The 20,429-nt window shown below is 42.5% G+C and overlaps 2 protein-coding genes across 2 annotated transcripts in view; one reads left to right on the forward strand and one right to left on the reverse strand.

Annotated features, from left to right (window-relative positions):
- olfml3a (olfactomedin-like 3a) lies at positions 1-6,720 on the forward strand. Its single transcript, XM_040193708.2, has 3 exons — positions 1-329; positions 3,056-3,368; positions 5,516-6,720. The coding sequence occupies exons 1-3, from the start codon at positions 219-221 to the stop codon at positions 6,298-6,300; spliced, it is 1,209 nt and encodes a 402-aa protein (XP_040049642.2). The 5' UTR covers positions 1-218; the 3' UTR covers positions 6,301-6,720.
- The window catches only part of syt6a (synaptotagmin VIa), a 51,034-nt gene continuing 37,318 nt past the window's right edge, over positions 6,714-20,429 (reverse strand). The window contains exons 2-7 of the mRNA XM_040193707.2: positions 18,342-18,732; positions 17,100-17,661; positions 12,362-12,482; positions 11,375-11,546; positions 10,367-10,517; positions 6,714-9,676 (exon numbers count right to left, since the gene is read on the reverse strand). Coding sequence (XP_040049641.2) covers positions 9,605-9,676; positions 10,367-10,517; positions 11,375-11,546; positions 12,362-12,482; positions 17,100-17,661; positions 18,342-18,732 — 1,469 coding nt within the window. The 3' untranslated portion in view covers positions 6,714-9,604. The remainder of the gene's footprint in view (positions 9,677-10,366; positions 10,518-11,374; positions 11,547-12,361; positions 12,483-17,099; positions 17,662-18,341; positions 18,733-20,429) is intronic.

Genomic DNA, 20,429 nt, shown 5'->3' on the forward strand with positions numbered 1-20,429 from the left:
CAGGAAAGTGAGAGCGGTCAAAGAATTGGGAACTCTCATAGCGGCCCCTCACACGGCCGCTATCCTTTTCTGGTCTCAGCACGTGTAGTTATACTGTACGTGTCGTGTTCACCGGTTGTTTGGATCTCCGAAGACAGTTATCGGAGGGCGAACCTGAAGCAGCATTCAAACTCTGGATAAACCAAGAAACTCAGCCGTCCCCACTGATCGGCTCAAAAATGAAGCCGGCGTTTGTCCTCCTCGTTTCGGCTGCCTGGAGTTTCACTGGAGCTCAGCATTACTACCAGGGGCTGATGGATTATCTGGACAATAGGCTGTTGGCTATCGAGGTAAGAAGCATTACCTCTTTAAATTACTGACAGTTCCAAGTTGGGTGGCAGAAAAGATATCCCTGAATCAAAATGGTATTTCATTGCCTAAAAGGAACTATTTTCCTTGGTGTCGTTGTTGCATACTAGAAAATATTTACATAAACTATAAAAGTGTATTCCATGGTTCAAATAGCCGGAAATTACAATTAAAACTGGATTAGAGACACTCTATTTTCACCGTAAATTAACGGTATTTTACTGGCAACAAGGACGCCAGGAATTTACCGTTATTTTACGGTATAATTCCGTAAATGATTTTTACACTATGTTACCACTATGTTAAAATGGGTTACTGTATGTCACCGTAAACTTGAACGAATTTTACTGTGAATTAACTGCAATTTACTGGCAGTCGACGCTAGTAACTTACTGTTTTATTTACAGTGCCCTACCGTAATTTATGGTATGATGTCAGCACAAGGTTGGCGGTTCGAATCCTGGCTGCTCCCTGTGCCAAGTTAAAGTGTCCTTGAGCAAGACACCTAACCCCCAATTACTCCACATAAATTATGTCAAACCATGGGCGTTTTGGATAAAAGTGACAGCTGCATAGTAATGTCCTGTAAGTCAAAGTCATCATGAGATACTCATATCTCATTATGATGACTTACAGTACCTGTTTTTCAGTGGCTGACATGGGCTTCCATACATTAACCTGCAACAGATGTAGATGGATTGTGATTCACTGCACTTGTATGTGTATTTCCAGCACTTCATAAAATATATGTAACATGCAGTTGAATTACGTTAGTCTGCTATTATTGTAAATTGACAGGTTTAACTGTTTATTCATGACATTGGCCGTTAATTTACAAGCAAGGGATGGAAATTTAACCATATGTTACAGTTATTATGACATACTGTAAAATACCGTTTGAAATGCACCGTAAATTTACAGCAATTTGTTACAGTGGAACATTTTACAACATACTGTTATTTTGCAAACGTTCACAGTATTAAGTGTAAAGGATACGTCCAAGAAAATGTTCTGAACAAATATCCATTACGCATATAAATACTGATACAAGTTAATATATGTTCCGGTCTAGCTCACTCTTAATTAATGCAGCCCAATTAATGCAATCTGCCTAGCTCATCAACTCTGCAGCGGCCAGCGAGGGAACATGCGTCGCTGCAGCTTCTGTCCAGCAGCATTAGCTTCTTCAGTGTTTTAAGACAATGACACATCGGTAATGAGAACAAGCTCAACCATTACTGAAATGCTGTGAGACATTCCAACTTCCTACTAGAAAGACGTGCTCTGCAAAGCTCGGACGTTGTGTTACAACAAAGGGGCCTCAGGGGAAGGAATCCAATTGCTGAGAGTTCAGTATTGTTTTTTAAAGGGAGCGTATGAGATGTCAAAGTGTGTGTAAGACATTTGTTGGCTTACGATGCGAAATGCAAGAGGATTACATGTCTGTGGGAAATTTCAGTGATCTCTCATTTAAATAATTATTTTTAAATGAATGAATGTTTTCTTTTGGCACAGATTTTCAGAGTCTTCTTTTCATTCGCCATTCGGCTGCAATGCAAGAGAATCACAATCTTACAGCTGTTATCCGCGTGAAATAAATAGTTTATTCACGGCTAAATCCTGCTCTCTTAAACCCCGTGTGGTTTCCCTCAGTTTCATTCTGCATTGATATGAACACGGCATTTCATCAAATAAGTTTTCATTGAATTTTCATTTCTGTTTGACCACAGGCCCACAGCAAACAAAGGAGGAACATCGATCTGTTGTGGAGGAGACAGTGGGCAAGGCCGTCTCTTATTAAATCTAGGCCTAAATATTTTTTTTGTTATGTCAAACACTCTGTATTCCATTTGGTGATAGGGATTTCTTTTAGGATAAACTACATCTTCTGGGGAAGTTGAAATATTCCTCTGAACTGCTGATAACCTTGGAAAGGTCTCTGTGAGGGTCAGAGTTCATCCCCTGGTAATCATAAAGACGTTTCTAGACCATTCAAACTTCAACTTTGGAACGGCAATTTGGGTTCTAATCAATGTATCTCAAATACAAGATGGATTTTTTGTACAGAAATGCATGTTCCCCAGAGGATACATCCTACTTATTTGGTTATCCTCTTACTTTTCCTTTAGTGTCAGCACGTTGACTTTCAATTAAACAACTCAACGACTACATTGACTCTTGTTGACTTGGAATATGACTACTTTATTTCTTGTACAGCACTATTTTGGGGTTTAAATTAGAATCAACCTGCGTGTGAGTGTGGTAGGGCAGGGTCGCACTTCCATCGGAGGTTTTCAAAGTATGCATCCTTGGGCAAGAATGATGACACGTGTTAAGCAGAAGACTAGAATAAAGCTAGATAAGTCCGGTCCAGTTACCATTCAAACTAATATTTGGGTTTTATTCAAAGGTGAAAAAAAACTACTGACTTAACTATCAGCCTGCAAAATTAGAAAACGTTAGAATGCTCAAACACCAAAATAAGATGATGAACACAGTTCCAGCCAAATCCTGTTAGCATTGCCATTGTGACTATTAGCATGCTGATACTATAATTTAGCTCAAAGCGCCAAGCTGGAAGACCAGCAACCATCCCCATATACCTTTTACTGTTGGCCAGGACAGCTGGTAGAAAGAGAGAAAACCTCAACTTTCATTTTTAATTCACTAATTCACTTTTTAATCTTGCTCTGTTCTTGTCTGGCAGGACCGCATGCAGCTGTGGCACGAGCAATCCCACCGCTACCACACGGAGCTGCTGGATTTCAAAAAGCTGACCGATGAGGCCATGGTGGGTCTGAGAAATCACCACAAGGTGATGTTCAAAGACCTGGAAGGAGCTGCACTCCTAGTGGACCGGGTGGAGCAAGACATGGACTACGTGGAAACCCAGACTTCCCCCCGGGCCTGTGCCACTCAGGCGGACAAGGTGGTCGAGCAGGGCGCCTGGAGGCTGGAGGAGAGCAGAGGAGAGGAAGAGGAGGAAGACGACTGGGTGGAGCTGCGCTCCGAAGTCTCTGGTGAGCTGCAGGGAAGTACATTCACAGTTATGCCCAACACACTCAGCGGGGCGGCTGTGTTTGATCTTTTTATTTCCATTCATGACCGAGCCCCGGCACAGTCAGAACCTTTGGAATATATATTATCTTTGTAAACTGTACTTTTAAGTGTGTTCACAGAAAAGCTTTAAACTAGCATTTGTGTAGAGTCGCTTTGGGAAGTAAGAGACACACACAGAGGCGTTACAAGTCATTTAACGGAGTGCTTTCGATCGGTGGGCAGAATGTTTTCCAGGCTTGATGCAACTCATTTATTTCAGCAAATTTGCTCGCCTACATGCACCGTTTGATAACAGCATTCGTCTCTTCATATTCTCCAGATCCCAGGCTGCTGCACACAATGCTCTCTACAAAACAGGGACTTGAAACCCTTTTTAAAGCGTGATATGGAAAGTTGTGAAGCATCATTTTTTTTCATTCCACAAAAATACACTTTGTATTGTCAGGTTGTAATGAATGTCCACATTAGAGGCTCTGCATAGGATGTTCAAAGCATTGATGTAGCACCAAACTGCTTTTTGCCATCTAAACAAATGATTCCTGAGTCCTCCTCCTTTATTTCCGTTTATACGGACTCTTTTTGCAAAAGCAAATATAGATTTAATCATTATTTACACCAATTTAAGACAACCAATAGCACACAACTTGAAGAATTATGCAGTAATATCATGAACATTCTGCTAAGAATCATAATCCCAGTCACGCTGTACAGAACCAAGGGGCTGTCCCCTCGTTCAAAGTGGGTGATGGCGCAATGCAGAGCAACGGCTTCTCAAATAGTTTCTGTGCAATGCGGAGCCGCGTCTCTGCAGAGGCACAGGAAGCCGCCCTCAGGTCAGCGCTGTTACTCTCCGAGCTCGTGTTCGCGTTGAACAAAGTGAACCATTGTAAATGTCTGCCAAGTGACCCAAACGAACTTTACTGCATTGACCCATTTCAAAGTAAAATGTTAATTTAGCTCCAAGATACATTGTTTGTGATGTTTAGTGAATGGATTGTAGTACTCTCCCCTTTTTACAGGGAGCCTCTTTATGCTGTTTTTGTGCTGCACTCATTCCTCCTCTCATTACATGTAAGTCTGTGTGTCCAATTCCCCCTGGCTGTTCTTTTGCCTTAATTTGGAGAGACAGATATTGACTGCTGCAGGCTGCTTGATGTTTCCCAAATGTTACAAAAGGTTGCAAATACACAATTTACCGAAATGTCCTGATGGAACTAATTTGCCAACTGGAAAAAAGAAATCAAAATGATTACAATCATATCAACTTCACACCTCAGAAATATATTTCTTATACATATATATATATATATATATATATATATATATATATACATTTCTCTTATATTCTAACGATTTTCCAAATAGAATAACAAAATGAGTCTGATGTGCAACGTCTGCATGTAATAAGTTCTCCCCAGTTATTTTCTCTTAAAAGGTTTCATATCCTGAGATATTTCTCCATCATATTTAACATTTATCAGTGAATAAACAAGTTAGGTACAACATTTATTATAAGATCTTGATGGTCAGTGCCATGGCAACATGGGCTTTCAACCACACTGTCATTGCATATTGATTCAAAAATAGCCGAGCGCATTGCAGGGACTGCTTTCAACTAACTCAAACGCAGACTCATCCATTCCCTAATTATACGGTTGGAGCGACTCACTAATATGAACAGCCAAAATTACCACCCTGAAAGATGGACGGGTCAAACTAAATAGAGCACTTCTGTCCGGTAAACTATTCATGACCTTTGCAAAACTAAAAGCAAAGGTTATTAATTTGTCAATGTAGTTGTTAGTGCCATTTCTAAGCCATATTAGTCACATGACGAATCACTGGACACGTCAAAAAGCCGTTGAGAGGTTTTGGAAATGCTCCCAATCTTGTATAAGAACCTTTTAAAGGGCTGAAACGTCAACCACTTGTTACTATTAGCAATATGGTGCTAATAGTACACATCTATGTATACATACTGTATTCATGACCATTTAGCTTCATCATTCATGTCTGACTTAATAATGGAGAGCTTGATAGCTGCAGCAAATACAGCAAAATAAACAGAAGCACAACAATACTCTCTTTTTGTTTCCTGTCATTGCAGACTGTGTGGAAATCATCTCTGGCATCAGATCAGTGAAGATCCTGAAGAGAGTGGGCGGTCCCAAGGGCATGTGGACCAGAGACCCCAAGTCGTCCAAGGTTTACGTCTTCAACGGGACATCGGGGGACAACATCTACCAATTCAACTCCGTGCAAGATTTTTCCCGCTCACCCGGCGTCGCCAGCAGCCGACAGATCAGACTTCCCTCCGATTGGAGTGGTCCCGGCAGCGCTGTCTTTGGCGGCCACCTGTACTACATACAGCAGGAGGACGACGCGGACGTGCAGGTGGTCAGGTATGACCTGCTGAGCGGCTCGGTGACCGACGTCGCCATGTTCCCCGCGGAGAGTCGGGCCGCTGTCTACGGCCTCAACTCGGAAACCGTGGCTGACCTGGCGGCGGACGACCAAGGCCTCTGGCTGCTGTACGCGGCCGGTGACGGAGAGCCGAACATCCACCTGGCGAGGATGGAGCTGGCCTCGCTCGACATCGAGCAGACCTGGGACACCCGGTGCCCGAGGGAGAACGCGGAGGCGGCCTTCGTGGTCTGCGGGACCGTCTACGTAGTCTACAACACGCGCCCGGCCAGCCGGTCCCGGATCCAGTGCCTTTTCGACGTCAACGACATGGTCAGCAGCGAGGAGGCCCCCCTGATCTACTTTCCCAGGAGGTACGGGGCCCACGCCAGTCTGAAATACAACCCGGAGGAAGAGCAGCTCTACGCCTGGGACGACGGCTACCAAATCATTTACAGACTGACCATGAAGAGGAAACTCCTGGTGTGACAGCAGGAAGCGGAGTGACGTTTTCAGAGGTTGTGAGAAAGAATTCACTCGTGCTACGCTATAAGTCTTTGAATAGCGCGCACACTCTACATACGGGATAGATTTAAGAGGGGGTCCCAATAGCAACGGCCTTTTTCAAGCAAAATAAACAGCCTTTGAACTGTTATTTATTCATTTTATTCTCTTCTTTTGTGTTTTTGTATTCGAAAAGAAACATACAAATGCCACTTTTGCAGAGGCTGTGAAATCGTACTGCTACGAGATGTTTTGTGTGTCCGTCCCCGATGTAATTTGACCATTTGATCCAGACGAAAACCAATTTACGAGGTGCCTCCTCCTGCTTGTTAAGCCACTGGCTGCGTTGTCATTATACGCTGTTTTCCCTTCCCCCGAAACTCACAGTATGGACTCCATTTTTGCATAAGTAATTTAATCAAAGAAAATAAATTATTTCACAAAACTGATAACACAAAAAACAACAAGAACAAACCGCTGTTGATTTTCAGACTTGTTCAAACAAAATAAATAAACAATTTATCAATAAAATAATGTCTGATATTAGTAGACTTTTAGTAGACTTTTTTTTACACATTGGGTCACTCATATGGAAATTCTAGATAATGATCTATGAACTCATAATAGACTTTAACCAACAAGTGTTAATGTCGGTTACCAGCACATTTTCTCAAACATCTCTATTATTACAAATACAAAATGTTCAATAAAAAATTTGAAATTCAGTGCTACCATAACAGTTGGAAGGGATACAAGATTATATCAAGAAACATTACAATATTAGGCAAAGCTAGCAGGTCTTAAAAGACTCCATAAACTGAGGCAATTGATTTAACAGGTTTGATCTACTATGAAAATACACCACATTTCCAATGAATTATAAAGCACATGTTTAAAATACTTCAACACCAAAATAAGATATAGAAAATCTACCAATAATGCCATTAGGGATGAATTTCACAATCAAAATAACTGTGTGAATGAGAGTTAATTTTAAACTGTGGTGGATGGGCGTCTATGCTACATTGTCAAGCATGAACAATAATGCACTGACTCATTCGCTCTGTAACAAGTGCCAATTAGAGAAATGCCACAGCTCTGTAGACGCTGACCCGTCCAACCATCAGCTGCCCCCGCACTGTCGTCCCACAAACACACACACACACACACACTGAGGTGCTACACAGCTCTCTCTGAGTGCACTTACTCGTGGAGGATATAGTAAAAACAGATCCGGCTGGGTCTGCTGAACACATCTGCTCGTGTCTTTGTGTCTGACCCCGAATTTTGAAAACTCTGTGATATATAGCGTGTTCATTGTACAGCAGTTTGAACTGTGATATCACTTGTGCTCTGCCACTGACTGAGGCGCCAGAAGTCTGGGCGAAGAATATTCTCACATGTCAAATTTGAGTACTGACGGTGTTCAGTAAATGGGCCTCGCTCCGGGATTGTTTCATACGTCAGTTTTCCTACACGAAATCACATTTGATCCCGTTCCTTAAGGATTCCCGGCACAAATGTACTGATGCTCGCCAATTGCAGAAAAATTTAACTACTAATACTGGAGAGTCAAAAGGAGAAAAATCCTGTAAATAGATACCAAACAAGAATGTTTTATTCTCATTGAAAAGATATGAAGCCACCATTATGTAATATTTTAATTAAAAGCTATTGACGTATTCATCTAAGCAGATTACATATGAGTTATAAAACAGTTATCCTAACCGAGGTTTTTTGCATATTGAATCTTACTAAATCTTATAATTATTGTAAAGAGAGCAAACAATATGCAGGGACCAAATATGGGAATTAGTCTGGTGCAAAGATATCAGTGGTGCTTTAGTCTTTTTCTTCATCACATCAAACATCTACAAAATAAATTAAAACAAACGTTCTCCCTCTACAACAGTGTGATAAGTGACATAAACATCCAGAAGGTTGCATGTTTTGAAGTCCAAAAGACGAGTTATTCTCAATCATCCCCACCACCAAAGCTAAATATATTCAAAATGGAAATCTTCTTTTTTTAATCACAAACTTCTAATCATATATATATTTTTTTCTTCTTAGAAAAACAAAACGTACATACGTTTACCGGCAGACGGCTGTACATGAAACTATAGACATCCATCAAAACCTGTGAGAACGAGAAGATAGAGAAAGAAGCGCTTTTGAACAGTATTTGTCTGAAGGAAAACATGAGTGCCTACGAGTTTCCATTTGGAAGAAAAGCGTGGGATCGCTCCAAAGCAAACATTAAATAGAGAAGGAGGTAAGGGTGTCTTAAGTGTGCTCACAAGTTCCCTGTTCCCTGTACAGAGCTCCATTGACAAAAAGCAAGATTTTTGTCAATGTTCCCTTTTCTTTTCAGTTCAAGTTTATTCACCATTTGTGCCTTTAAACTTTAACACCTCTACACTGCAGTCAACTTGCTCTCATGCGAGTACCAATAATCCTGTCAAACCTTCTTCCTGACATACAATTTATTCTCTTGGCTGCTTGCAAAATTAGAATATTTTAGTTTCTGCTGCTCCAACCTCTTCTAGATGAGCCGCGGAACAGATAATTGCTCATGTCATGATGACACTGGAAGTACAGCGAGCTCACTCGGAGCATTGAAATTCATTTCAGTTTTGCTATTCATAAACACAAACGACAATTGGAGTGGTTTCCCTTCTAATAGTTTTGCGAATGCTACAGTTTTTTTTCCAATACAGCACTTTTCAATTCAATGAGGGAAAGTTGGTTTGAAATTGCTTCAGATATTTTTCCACCCCAGATGTTGCTGCATCTTTGAAGCTTCTGCTGTGAAACCTCTGCTGCTCTCCTGGAGCCAAATCTGACGTCCAGGTCTTCCAACAGAAAGTCTCTGCTGCACAAAGCTAAATCTTCAGCGTCCAACAAGTCTCCATGTGACACTAAGACTCGTGCAACTCAGCTTGGACAGCTCAATTTGAAATGTCTGCAGACTGGACGTCCAGCCAATCTCTTCCGAGGACAACGAGGGCAGCTCTGGTTCATCTCAACGCCCCCACATTTCAAACCCTAAAGACCCCCAAAAAGACTGCACTTAGCACAACTAACTGACTTGACGGTGGTCCTGGATCAGTTCTTGGGAGTGCTCTGGGACGAGACTTGGAGGGAGGGGAGGGACTGTGGGGAGGTGGGGGGACAGTGGGAGAGACAGAGAGTGACAGCGGGGTTGTGTTCTGCTCAATCGGACAGACGGGAAGCGGGAGGGAGGAAACCCCCCCCTTCTGGGGTGCCGGGTCACAGGTGGCCCCGCTCAGGGACTAGCAGGGGGCCTGGGTGAAGGGCAGGAGCCTTGGCTGTCAAAGCTGGCCGTCCTCGCCTTCCACTGCAGGACACAGAGACACAGAGAAGTGATTCATGACGCGCGTGCTGCTTCTGTCATTTTTAGATTTGCTTGACAAAAAATATTGTACATTGTTTTTTTCCCCTTTTTGCATTGAATGTTCCGGATACAGGGGTAAAGTATAATAATACACTCCAAAAATATCACAAAAGAGACTGAAAGCACTCAAAGAAAAAACAAAGACTGGATAATTAATATGTTGACAAGGTTCCCCGCATTACATCTCAATTCGCTTTCTTGGGTTTTTATCAAAAACAAAATAAACATGGATATCAAAAATAGCCCACAAAAGTAGTGGATCTTAATATAAGTGCAAAGAGAATAAATAAGTAAACAAATGAAATAGAAATAAATAAACCCATAAAGCATCATGGATGTAAACAGGATGTATTAAGTTCTCGTGGAGCATACCCATTGAACCGTGGGCTCCAACAATTGATAACTTTAACCACATGTTGTTTACACTGTACAATGGATGTTTAATGAATGGTAAACTACATAACTATAAATATCATATCTGTTTTTTTGATTTAACTAAATTATAAGTGAGGAAAATCCATATTTTTCTTTTGACGCGACAACCTCAATTGGCGCCCCTGAGCTGTCCGCCATTGTTGCCGCTGCCTCTGTTGACCGTTGACGTACAGAAGAGTCGCTTTGAAAATGACCCACCTCCTTCTCGGACTTCTTGGACTCCAGCAGGGGGTGCCAGTGCGCAATGGGCTTGCGCGGATAAGCCAGCATTTCGTTCCAGTGGTCCCTGCCGAGTCCCTCGGCGTGGCAGCCAACTCTCATCACACCGATGATCTCATTATGACCTACCCTGTGGGGACACACGCGCGCGAACTGTATGAATACATCTGACTTAACCCGACGAGACATCTCATCCATCAAATTGTTGTTTTTCTCCCCTCTAATGGCGAGAAGGGCATTTTTTTTTACAACAAAAGGAGAACACAGTTCCAAGTGTGTCCGTCCTGCCCATTTGATGCAGTGAACCTGCAGCTGACTGCGTCTGTGACACTAGAATTGAATCGTCGTGGGAAGGAGTTGTTTGGCGGGTTAACAATGCCCGAAGTGTAATTGCAATCCCCTGTCATTGGCTCAGTCGTATTTAATCCTGGCGTGAAAGGCAAGAAAACACAAAAGGCTGGGTTTCTAAACAGACTGTTTTCCTCCTGTACTGCAGAATAATGAAAAAGAAACGACTGACCTTTAACATGCATGCCCCCCTTTAGTCAGCTGTCTGCACTGCATGCACGTCTTCCATTTTCTCGATTTGCTGTTATAGCTTCACGTACTAAAACGGTTTCGTGGTGGACTACTCTAATGAACAACTACTCTAATTTGAAAATGAGGAATAATCAATTGTTTGTCATTAACGATCCCCTACAAGCTTCATTAAGTCACTTCCAATGATATTTCGGGTCTATGTTTTTTTTTTACTCACGCAACGTTTTAGGATCTAGTAATGTGCAAATTTTGTTTAAAGGCGTTTCAAGGCACAATGACATTTGTCGCTCGCGGTTTGAAAGCACAGCATTCAAAGTGAGCTCCTCCTCCCAAAATGGAACTTTGTCAACATGCGCCACCATTTTCAGCTGCGTGTATTAGAATACATTTCTAACATTGCATTTCGTCAATGATCGGTTTCAAATGAGATGTTTGTTTTGTACGTACAAGTCGTAGTCCATGACAGAGATGTGCAGGCTGACGTGGTCCATACTATCTGGAGGGATGTCAAAGATGATGGCCTCATTGTAGGTGGGATTCAGAGTGTTCTTTTTTATGCTCGTCTTCTTCTTTTTCAAACGTCTCCCGTCACATATGAGCGATACCTTGACGTAGGGATCTAATGGGTGGGGGAGAGGAAGGATATAAATTAATCATCTTGTTTTCAACTTGTGTTGAAGGTTGAATAGAAAACTCCCAGAAACTGAGGTTTTACAAATGTTTGCCTTGACTGCCAAAATATCTTCAAAGATGTCTGAGGAGATAGAGCTGTCAGTGGCGTATTTCATCACCCCGTGGGAGTGCGTTTTGCATGAAAGCAACCATGAAGGACCTGGCGTCGGTAATGCGCATAAAAGTACGCGAGTCAACGGCTTGTGTCGACACAGAGGGCGAGAGGACATGGAGAGCGTAGCCAGCATGGCTGATGAAGCGTCCTGATCAATGCTGATTTCGTCCGTCAGTAACCAATTGCCTCGCGTGATCCATTATGCCACATTTTAGTCTGATGTTTGCCTCCCGAGATCAATAAAACAGCAAACTTGGAGCGCTTGCTTTTACAGCCCAACATGCTGGAAGGGACAATTTGATAGCTGCGAGGTTTGCAATGTACGGATTCAGATAATGGCCGACAGCCGAACCGCTCAAAACCCAAGATTAAAATTGGGTCCCTAATTTAAATCGTCATGGAACACGTAAACAATTTACAGGTGATATCAGTATTGTCGGAGAACCTATTTGCTGACAATGGCTTGATATCGCAAGTTCTGAATATTAATAACTGCAGAAATGAACAGCGACCTGCTGTAGAGGCTGTTTCTTCACATTATCTGACACTTGCATTCAATTAATTCATGTTGAGCCACTGCAGCTGTGAGTGAAGCACACGGATGCACGCAAAAGCTCATCCCGGTGAATATACACACACAAACACACCTGAGTATCCAGTGATGTCCATGGCCTTGAGGTTCCTGCACTTGATGACAGTAAGTGTGAGTCTGCCTGCGGTGGGCAGGTAGCACAGTGAGAACATGATCTCTCCGAGGTCAACACTTTCCTGTGAAGAACACACAAGCAAAGGATCTTTCAATTTCAAGTACCTTTGGTAGTACACTCGATTTTCACTCGAAGTAGGATTGTTGTAACTCTTGGGCACAGAGAAATTGAGGATCGGTGGTGGAAGTAACCACATATTACACGGTTTAGCAATGTTACAGAACACTGCAGTGGGGAGGTTCTGCATTTAAACTCTATTAGCATTGACATACACCTAAATTACCAAAATAAGTGGTACTCATTCTGCAGTAAGCTGTACCTTAATGAATTCAAACAGCAAAGATTAACAAAGAAATAACAACATAAAGATTATTAAATCGCAAAAACAATCTATGGTGGCCTCTTGTTACCAAGAAACAGAGAGCACAGACTACACACACACAGGTGTCTCAAGCAGAATAATACAACGTTCGCTATCAGTTTTGGGCTTGAAAAATAACTGCAATATGAATTTGTTGTTGAGTAACTGCTGCTTTGTTTTTAGATCAGGCACAGAAGAGAGTCGGGGGTGTTGTGAGTTTGTGTTGAAAGCAGCCGATTTATAATTTCTGTTCTGAAGCACGGCGCTGCAACCTCAAGGAACTTGTTTTGCTGTCATTTTATTACCCAGGACAATAGAAATCATATGGTAATTTTGCATGAAATGCACTTCCTCTGCAGGGATTTGGATTGACACCACTCTGATTGCTTGTGTGTTATATGGAGAAATCACTCCGGTCAAATACATTTTTCCGCAGTAAGGTGGGAGAGCTAAGAAATATGAATATATATATATATATATATATATATATATATATATATATATATATATATATATATATATATATATATATATATATATATATACGATGTAACATCAGTTATTTTTAGTGGTGCTAAAATCACAATTAGTACATTTTTTCTTGTCAAAAGTAAATGATTCAAGTTTTTATTTACAATAAGAAAAACATTCATCAAAAGAGCAGAAATGTTCTATTTGGTCTCAGCCGGCTGGGGGGGGCTTGTCAGTGTCGGGGTTTGATTGACAGCAGCCAGCAGGCGGCTGGAGAACCAGTGTTACAGCCCGGGGAACAAGTTGTCCGTGGTATTTCAGACTGACGGCCACACCAGCATTTAAAAGCGCCAAATGGACATTTGAATGTGCGCGTACGTGCTATTTAATAACGTGTTGTTGCCGAGCAGCTAATTAGCGGTCTAGCCTGCAGATTAACTTCAGTATGGAACTGTGTTGTACGAGAAGGAGACTAATGTGTGTTATTGTTGAAAGTCTGTGTCCCTTGTCCTGTGTCACCGGCTGCTGTGCGGCACAGTGTGACCTTCTGCTCTGCGCGTCATAGAACCAAGATGTCACTGCTTTCGACAAGGTTGTACCGGCTGCATCATAAGTTCTTCCTCTAATGTTAAATTATGAGGTGGCATCCTGGAACCCCCAAAAAATGAAAGTGAATTTTCTCCCTTTGGTCTCTGCTGTTTTCTCTCAAGCAGACACACAAATTTAATTTAATTTCTGTTTTCACTTTGATCATTGAGGGAGCCAGGATAGCTGTTTATTAAACGGCTTCAATTAGAGCCGTTGAGGATGCTCTGGTGTTAGTGTCTCCTCGAAAACAAATTGGTTTAATTCAGAATTTCTGGCTGACCTCCCGAGCAGCTCTTTTACCAGACAAGGAATAAAAAGGAAATCAAATTTAAAGCTCAGCACATCAAATTATACAACCGACATAATCCACAAAACCGATGATGGAATGAGACCTTCTTTACCGAGAATTAAATCAAGAAGATCCCTCATGTAAAAAGGTTTTACATACTCAAAAATTACTTTTGAGACAAGCCACCACCTGCCAACACAGATTCTAGCTCAGGCAGCACTGCACGAGTCCTGCTATCTGTAAAATGTGGGTTTTTAGCCCCGTCCTTTGAACAGAATTAAAGTCACGCGGACCTTTTAATCACTATGACTAAACTTGGCGAGAACCCGACTGACTGGCAAATTCCAGCACGTCTGTCTGAGCGCTGCAGTGTTAACGTCTCCTCGCGCACACAAGCTGCCGCTCGGCTTCCTCGGCCTTGTGAAGTGAGGGATTTTGTCGGAAGGGTGTGAAAGTTCAGCCAGAATGTGAGAGCGCGGCAGAAATGTCAACTGTTGTAAAAGTTCCAAGAGACGCTTTAATTGTCCTTGTGGAAACACAGGCTGTTTCTGTGCCCGTCCTTATCCTCTGAAGGTGCATTAATCCTAGTTTAGCCACGCTAGCAGCGAAGTTCCAAAGATGTTAGTCTGTTGGTCGTCAGGCCGATACATCACTTTAATCTAGCCTGAAATACCAATATCTCTAATAATATAAAAAAACAATTTGGACGGACACTGCTGGTCCCCAGAGGATGAAGTATGCTGATTCACGCTTCCTCACAGCGCCAAATTTATCCAGTGAAATAATCTTACAGATGGACTGCCGACACATTTCCTGGACATCTTGGATAGCTTGACCCGAAATTTGGTGCTTGGACGATAATGACCCCTCTGGATGAGTTGTAACACATTTTGTGACACGTTGAGGAAACTTCAAGCCCCATCATCAAGTCAAGATATATATTTTATCCAATGTTTGGGTTTATAATGTGCTTGCAAATTGATATTCCCGTCAGACTCTGCTGTACTTGGTGTTTGGTCTAATTAGCCAATGTTAGCAAGCATCATCATTTTTTACTGGAATGGACTGCGAGGCAATTTGGTAGGGACATTAATTTCCCTCTCATGTTAAGTTATTTAAATTCAAAGTTATCTCCTGACTTTTTATCTTGCACCAACGTGAGGTCAAAGTTCAAGTTTGTACAAAACTGCACGAGGAGTTTAGTGCTAATTAGCAAATGTTAACATTTTCACACACCAAGACAGTAACAATTAATCTGCTAAACATCTGCATGTTAGTAACGTGACTTTAGAGTTCTAGTGGTCATTTATTTAATTATTCACTGAATATATTCCCTTATTTCATTGCTTTATTTAATTATACACTACGGATGCCTTTTTACCACATTTTGGTTTCCTGGGCTTCTGAATGGTATATTATCCCCTCCATTCAAGCCCGTGGTTAGTATGTTCAAACCTTCCCCAAATGTATAATTATCAAACATGCATGAGCATGAGTTCAAAAAGTAAAACGCTCCTCCGGACTATTTTTCTTATTAATGCTAAGTCGGTGATATTGATGATTATTTCTCCTTGATCTGAGGAAAGCTTCTGGTTTCTCTCATTCACCATCTCTCCTTCCACTCACTGACTGAGTTGTTTAAGCACCATTTTTCCGCAAGATTTCCATATCATTCCCCTTCATGTTTCTTTTTCTTAGTTTTTTTTGTTTCTAAACTTGCCATCTGTGCATCCTTTATGTTGCCAATCTTGACTTGATTTAACGTGGGCAGGGGATTCTGTCATAAAATCATTTGGGGGTTCAATAAAGTTTGTGTGCCAAGGAGAGAGCGATCCGCTTTTCTGCCTCCTGAGCAATAATGTTGATATTATTGAACAACCCTTGAAGAGGCTCAAGTTCAAAAACTGGAGGAGGGGAAACACTCAGATGAAAGGGCTCCGTGGAGGTGATAAAGGGATGAGGGGCTGTTCAGGACATCACTAACAGAACCAAAATAATTGCATGAGTGATCTTTAAGTCAGAAACATCCTTTTGTGTTGAAGATGCTTTCCGATCTTGAATACAGCCAGTCCCCTTTTGTATTTTAAAGTGACAGTTTTGTTGACTAAGCTCTCTTATGCACATTACAGTGCTCCAGCCCGGATTGAAATTACCCCAATGCCCCCCTTCAAGCCCTCTGAAAATATTGGTCAGACAAATAAGGTCTCTCTTTTATGTTATTTGAATATTATGTAATAAATTCATTGTTAAATCATAATTTTTGAAATAATCTAATCAAAAAGCTGAAATGCTGCAAAGCGAGAGGAATCTAAGCTGCAAGCCTCAAGCAACCCACCAGCAGCCAGCCTACATGCACAGTAACTTCTGTTTCGTCCTGTGACATCCCGGATAAAGTCATTCAAACAAGATGGCCGCGTCTTCAACAAACAAAACCAAAGGCAGCATTATTTTGTGCGATTCTATAACGAATAAAACGTGAGCTCTAGAAAGCTCATTTTTAAGTCCCAGGACGCTCGGTTGAAATTGCATTTCTCGCCACAAGTTGTAAAGTACTTGTGGTGGCCGCGGTTTGGCTCGGCTGCGGTGGGGGGGGGGTCGCTGCGGGAACTATACCAGCTGGAGGCGTAATTGGCCTCAGCTGCAGCAGGTTAGGTTAATTGTGTGTCTCCCCTTTGAAAACCACAGTAGTGGTGATCCAGCGGGGGAAGGAGTTGGATGGAGAAACGCAGATGAGAAGCCAGATGTATTGTGTGACAATAAAGAAAGTATTCCCAAAACGCGAGAATTGTTTTCCTACCAGTATTAAACAACTTCCAGTGGTCCTTGTGCTCAAAAGTTTCTTTGGTCTTGTTGTTAAAAATGTAGCTCCCATATATTGCAATGCATACAGTGAAATTGAACTCACCAGACTATATGAGATACATTCAAATGAATCTAGAAGAAATGAAAAAGGGGCAATAAATTCTTACGCTGGTGGCATATTGGATGTCCCTCCATACGTTCGTCTCCCTGGAGAGGTCCGATGTCTCAAACAAGTTGTCCAGCACCACCTCCCCGATCATGTCGTGCCTCGAAAACCTGTCAAAGTCAAAGACGCTCATGTGGAGCTTCCTGACCGCGAGCTCGTCGTAAGGCACCGGGAACTGGAAGCTCTCGTCAAATGAGGGGTTGAGCGTCTTCCGGTGGACGCGAGTCTGGAACTTCTTGCGGTCGGGCAGCAGGTAGACCTTCACGTAAGGGTCAGACGTGCCGCACAGGTCCTTGGCAGGTAGGTCCGCCGCCTTGAGGATGTTGACTATGAGGGCCTCGTTTTCATAGTCGTACTTGAGAGAGATGTTGATCCTGCCGCAGTTTTTGCTGCTGCTGTTCTTGGATGAATCCTCTGATTCCACGGCCTTCTGTTGGTAGAGCTCTGGCTGGATGCGGCCGATGCTGGTCGACGTTTCGTCGTTGTCGACCATGTAATCGTTGCCCAAGTCGAGACTGCCTACCTGCATCTGTCGGGGCAGGTGCCTTTTGAATGAATTGTGCCTGCAGGGACAGAAAAGTAAGGAGTAACTGACAAGGGAATGATTTGTGGGATGTTTTGAGAGAGCTGTAGGAAACATGAGCAGGAAGACTCTGGAGTCAGAGGTTTTGTATTTAGCGGAGGGAGGTTTCGAAAGCAAATGTCCAGACACACCAAGCTGACCTCCAAAAGCCAGCACTGAGAAAGGGCCCTAGCAAAGGTAAAATCCAAGCAAAGGGTAACGAGTAGTTCAGTTTCTAGCAAGTTTAAAAGAAAGTAGTGGCCTGGTTTATATTTCTTCTTTTGAATGTATGAAATCTAGGGTGCTATTCTTATGCCTCTGTCTTTGCATCAGACACTGTTAAATAGTGAATGAATTTATTTAGGTATTGTCTGGTCTATTGTATAATAAATGGGGAAATAACAACAAAAGCTATGAGTTAAACACAGAAAGTCAAGATAAAACTGCCCTAATTGTAGGTTGTGTGAAATACTGGTATCTCTCTATTTATATATTCAATTGACTAAATGTATTTTGTGCCTGATTATATACAAATGTACTGGGAGAGATTTGCGTATTTTTCCTTCATTGCATGCTGGACGAATGGACCTATTTATAACACATCAATTAGTGTCATTTGTCCTTAGCATGTTCTACACACAACCACATCACACAGTCTCACACGCGTGTCTACGAACTGACCGAGTGGAGGACGCCGGCTCCGTGGTTTGCCTCTGCATGCGTTGCGTGCGGCGCAGGAAGTGCTCCCTCATGGAGAGCTGCACCTCGGCGGGGATGTCGGGAGACGTGCGGCTTATCTTCACCGCTGCCTCCAGGAAGCCCATCGAAACCATGGGCTCTTTCACCTTCTCCGTCGCCATGGTGACCGGTGGCTGCTGGGGGCTGGGCAGACAGGGAGGCGTCTGGAACGAGCAGTCCTCTAGGTCGCGGGCCGGCGCGGGCGGGGGACCGGGCAGACGGGCCTTAGCTCGCCGAGACGCACGGCACAGCTTCCAAGAGACGAATGTAAGGAGGCCCAGCAGAGCCAGGCCGCAGAACGCAAACACAAAGACGAGGAGGCCAAAAGAAGCGCCTGGCGGGGACCCGAAAATGAGGGTCATACAATATGGACAACAGATGGTCAACAAAGCAAAAGAGAGAGAGAGAGAGAGAGAGAGAGGGAGGGAGTCTATTAGGACATGGTTCCACCGGTGCTATATTGGTCGTTTTTATTTAAGACTAAGGACAGCGAGACACAAGTATAATGGAAGATGTGTTTCATAAATATTTAAGTAACCTCTGTTAGAATCCGGTTCAGCCCAGGAGTAAGGAAATCCTATTCATGTGCGGGATTGAAATGGGACTACGCACTGATGCGCAAAGAGGGTTTTCTGTGACAATAAAAAGTAATTATTGTGACAAATACTAAGAACATAAAACACATTTGTGATTTCGTTTTGCTAACAAATACACAAAGGTGTCAGGCATCTTCCCTTATGGATTTTTGACAATAAAAAAGATTGAGGCACAGGCAATCTTATTTATAGTCCAGCATTTTGGATTAGCTTCTTGGGGGGAAAAGGCAGCATACAAAGACCTGGAAACTCACTAAGGATGCTGACAAGCGCCCTTCACAGGCACCATAAAGCAAATGCAAAAAACACACAGCCCTGTATCTCTGGGTTTTGCATTTGGGGACACCTGCCAAACCTGCTCCTGTTCTTGATTTAAAATCCTTGTATTTCCCCAGCTGATACTAGCAACATTTTACACGCTTCTCGACCGGGATTCAATTCAATTTTTCTGATTATTTCTCTTCCAAGGGGCCTGATTGCTCGAATGTATCTACAATAACTCCCACTGAGCAGCGTCTGTGGCCTCTCAGAGGATCCTCTGCCTCCCGTCTGCACAGAACACTCCAGAGAGAGATGTAGAAAGCTGCCTGAAGGCACATTGAATTAGGTATTTTCTAATATTTACTTGGCTCAAGCTTCCCTCAGTTCAGCAAAATATGAGCATCGACCGGCCCTGAAACCTGCAGGCGGAGTACAGAAGAACACGTGTGCATAGGACACGTGATTCCTTACATATTTGTAAAAGTATTACAATCCCCCTTTGGTGAAGGTCAGATCACAACAGTGGTAAAATGCTCCATTAGTTCAAAAGCCTCCATTCAAAGTCCAAAATGTATTAGCAGTGGAAATATTTACACTATTCTAGCAGAATGAATGTAATTATTGTACTATTGTGTTACATTTGATTTAGCAATTTATGGCAACCAGTTGCTTTAAGATGAGAAATGTTATTTAAGAGAATTAATCCCCCAAAATCAAACCGTAAAAGTAAGCTTATGAAATACAACAGATTGCTTAAAATCAGATCAGTAGTTTTGGCTTATTAAACTTAACCAAAAAGCAGGGTCTTGTTTAGGTCCCTTGTCCTATTTCAGATGTACTTTACTAACAATAATTTATAGTTATAGTTCGATGCTTTAGTCTCTAAAGTATGGATCATCAAAATATTATTTGGAACTACATTCAAACCAAATCCACCGAAAGCAATTCATAGCTTAGCCGAGCGGTGGACAGGATTTCATGTCTGCAGGATTTATGCCTGAGGAGGATTTCTCGGCTGTCCACGGCCCCGGCGGCCTCTCCGTGTCATCTGATATTTCACACAGCTCCCCACAAAGCTTCATCTCCACCGGACTGTCCCCTCGCACAGTCTTCATCTGTCCGTCACGGCAAATGGAAGCAGATCCTGCGCCGTGGTACTGAAATACACGTGAAC

Source organism: Gasterosteus aculeatus, chromosome 2 (assembly GCF_964276395.1).
Source record: "Gasterosteus aculeatus chromosome 2, fGasAcu3.hap1.1, whole genome shotgun sequence".
In the NCBI taxonomy this organism is placed as follows: domain Eukaryota; kingdom Metazoa; phylum Chordata; class Actinopteri; order Perciformes; family Gasterosteidae; genus Gasterosteus; species Gasterosteus aculeatus.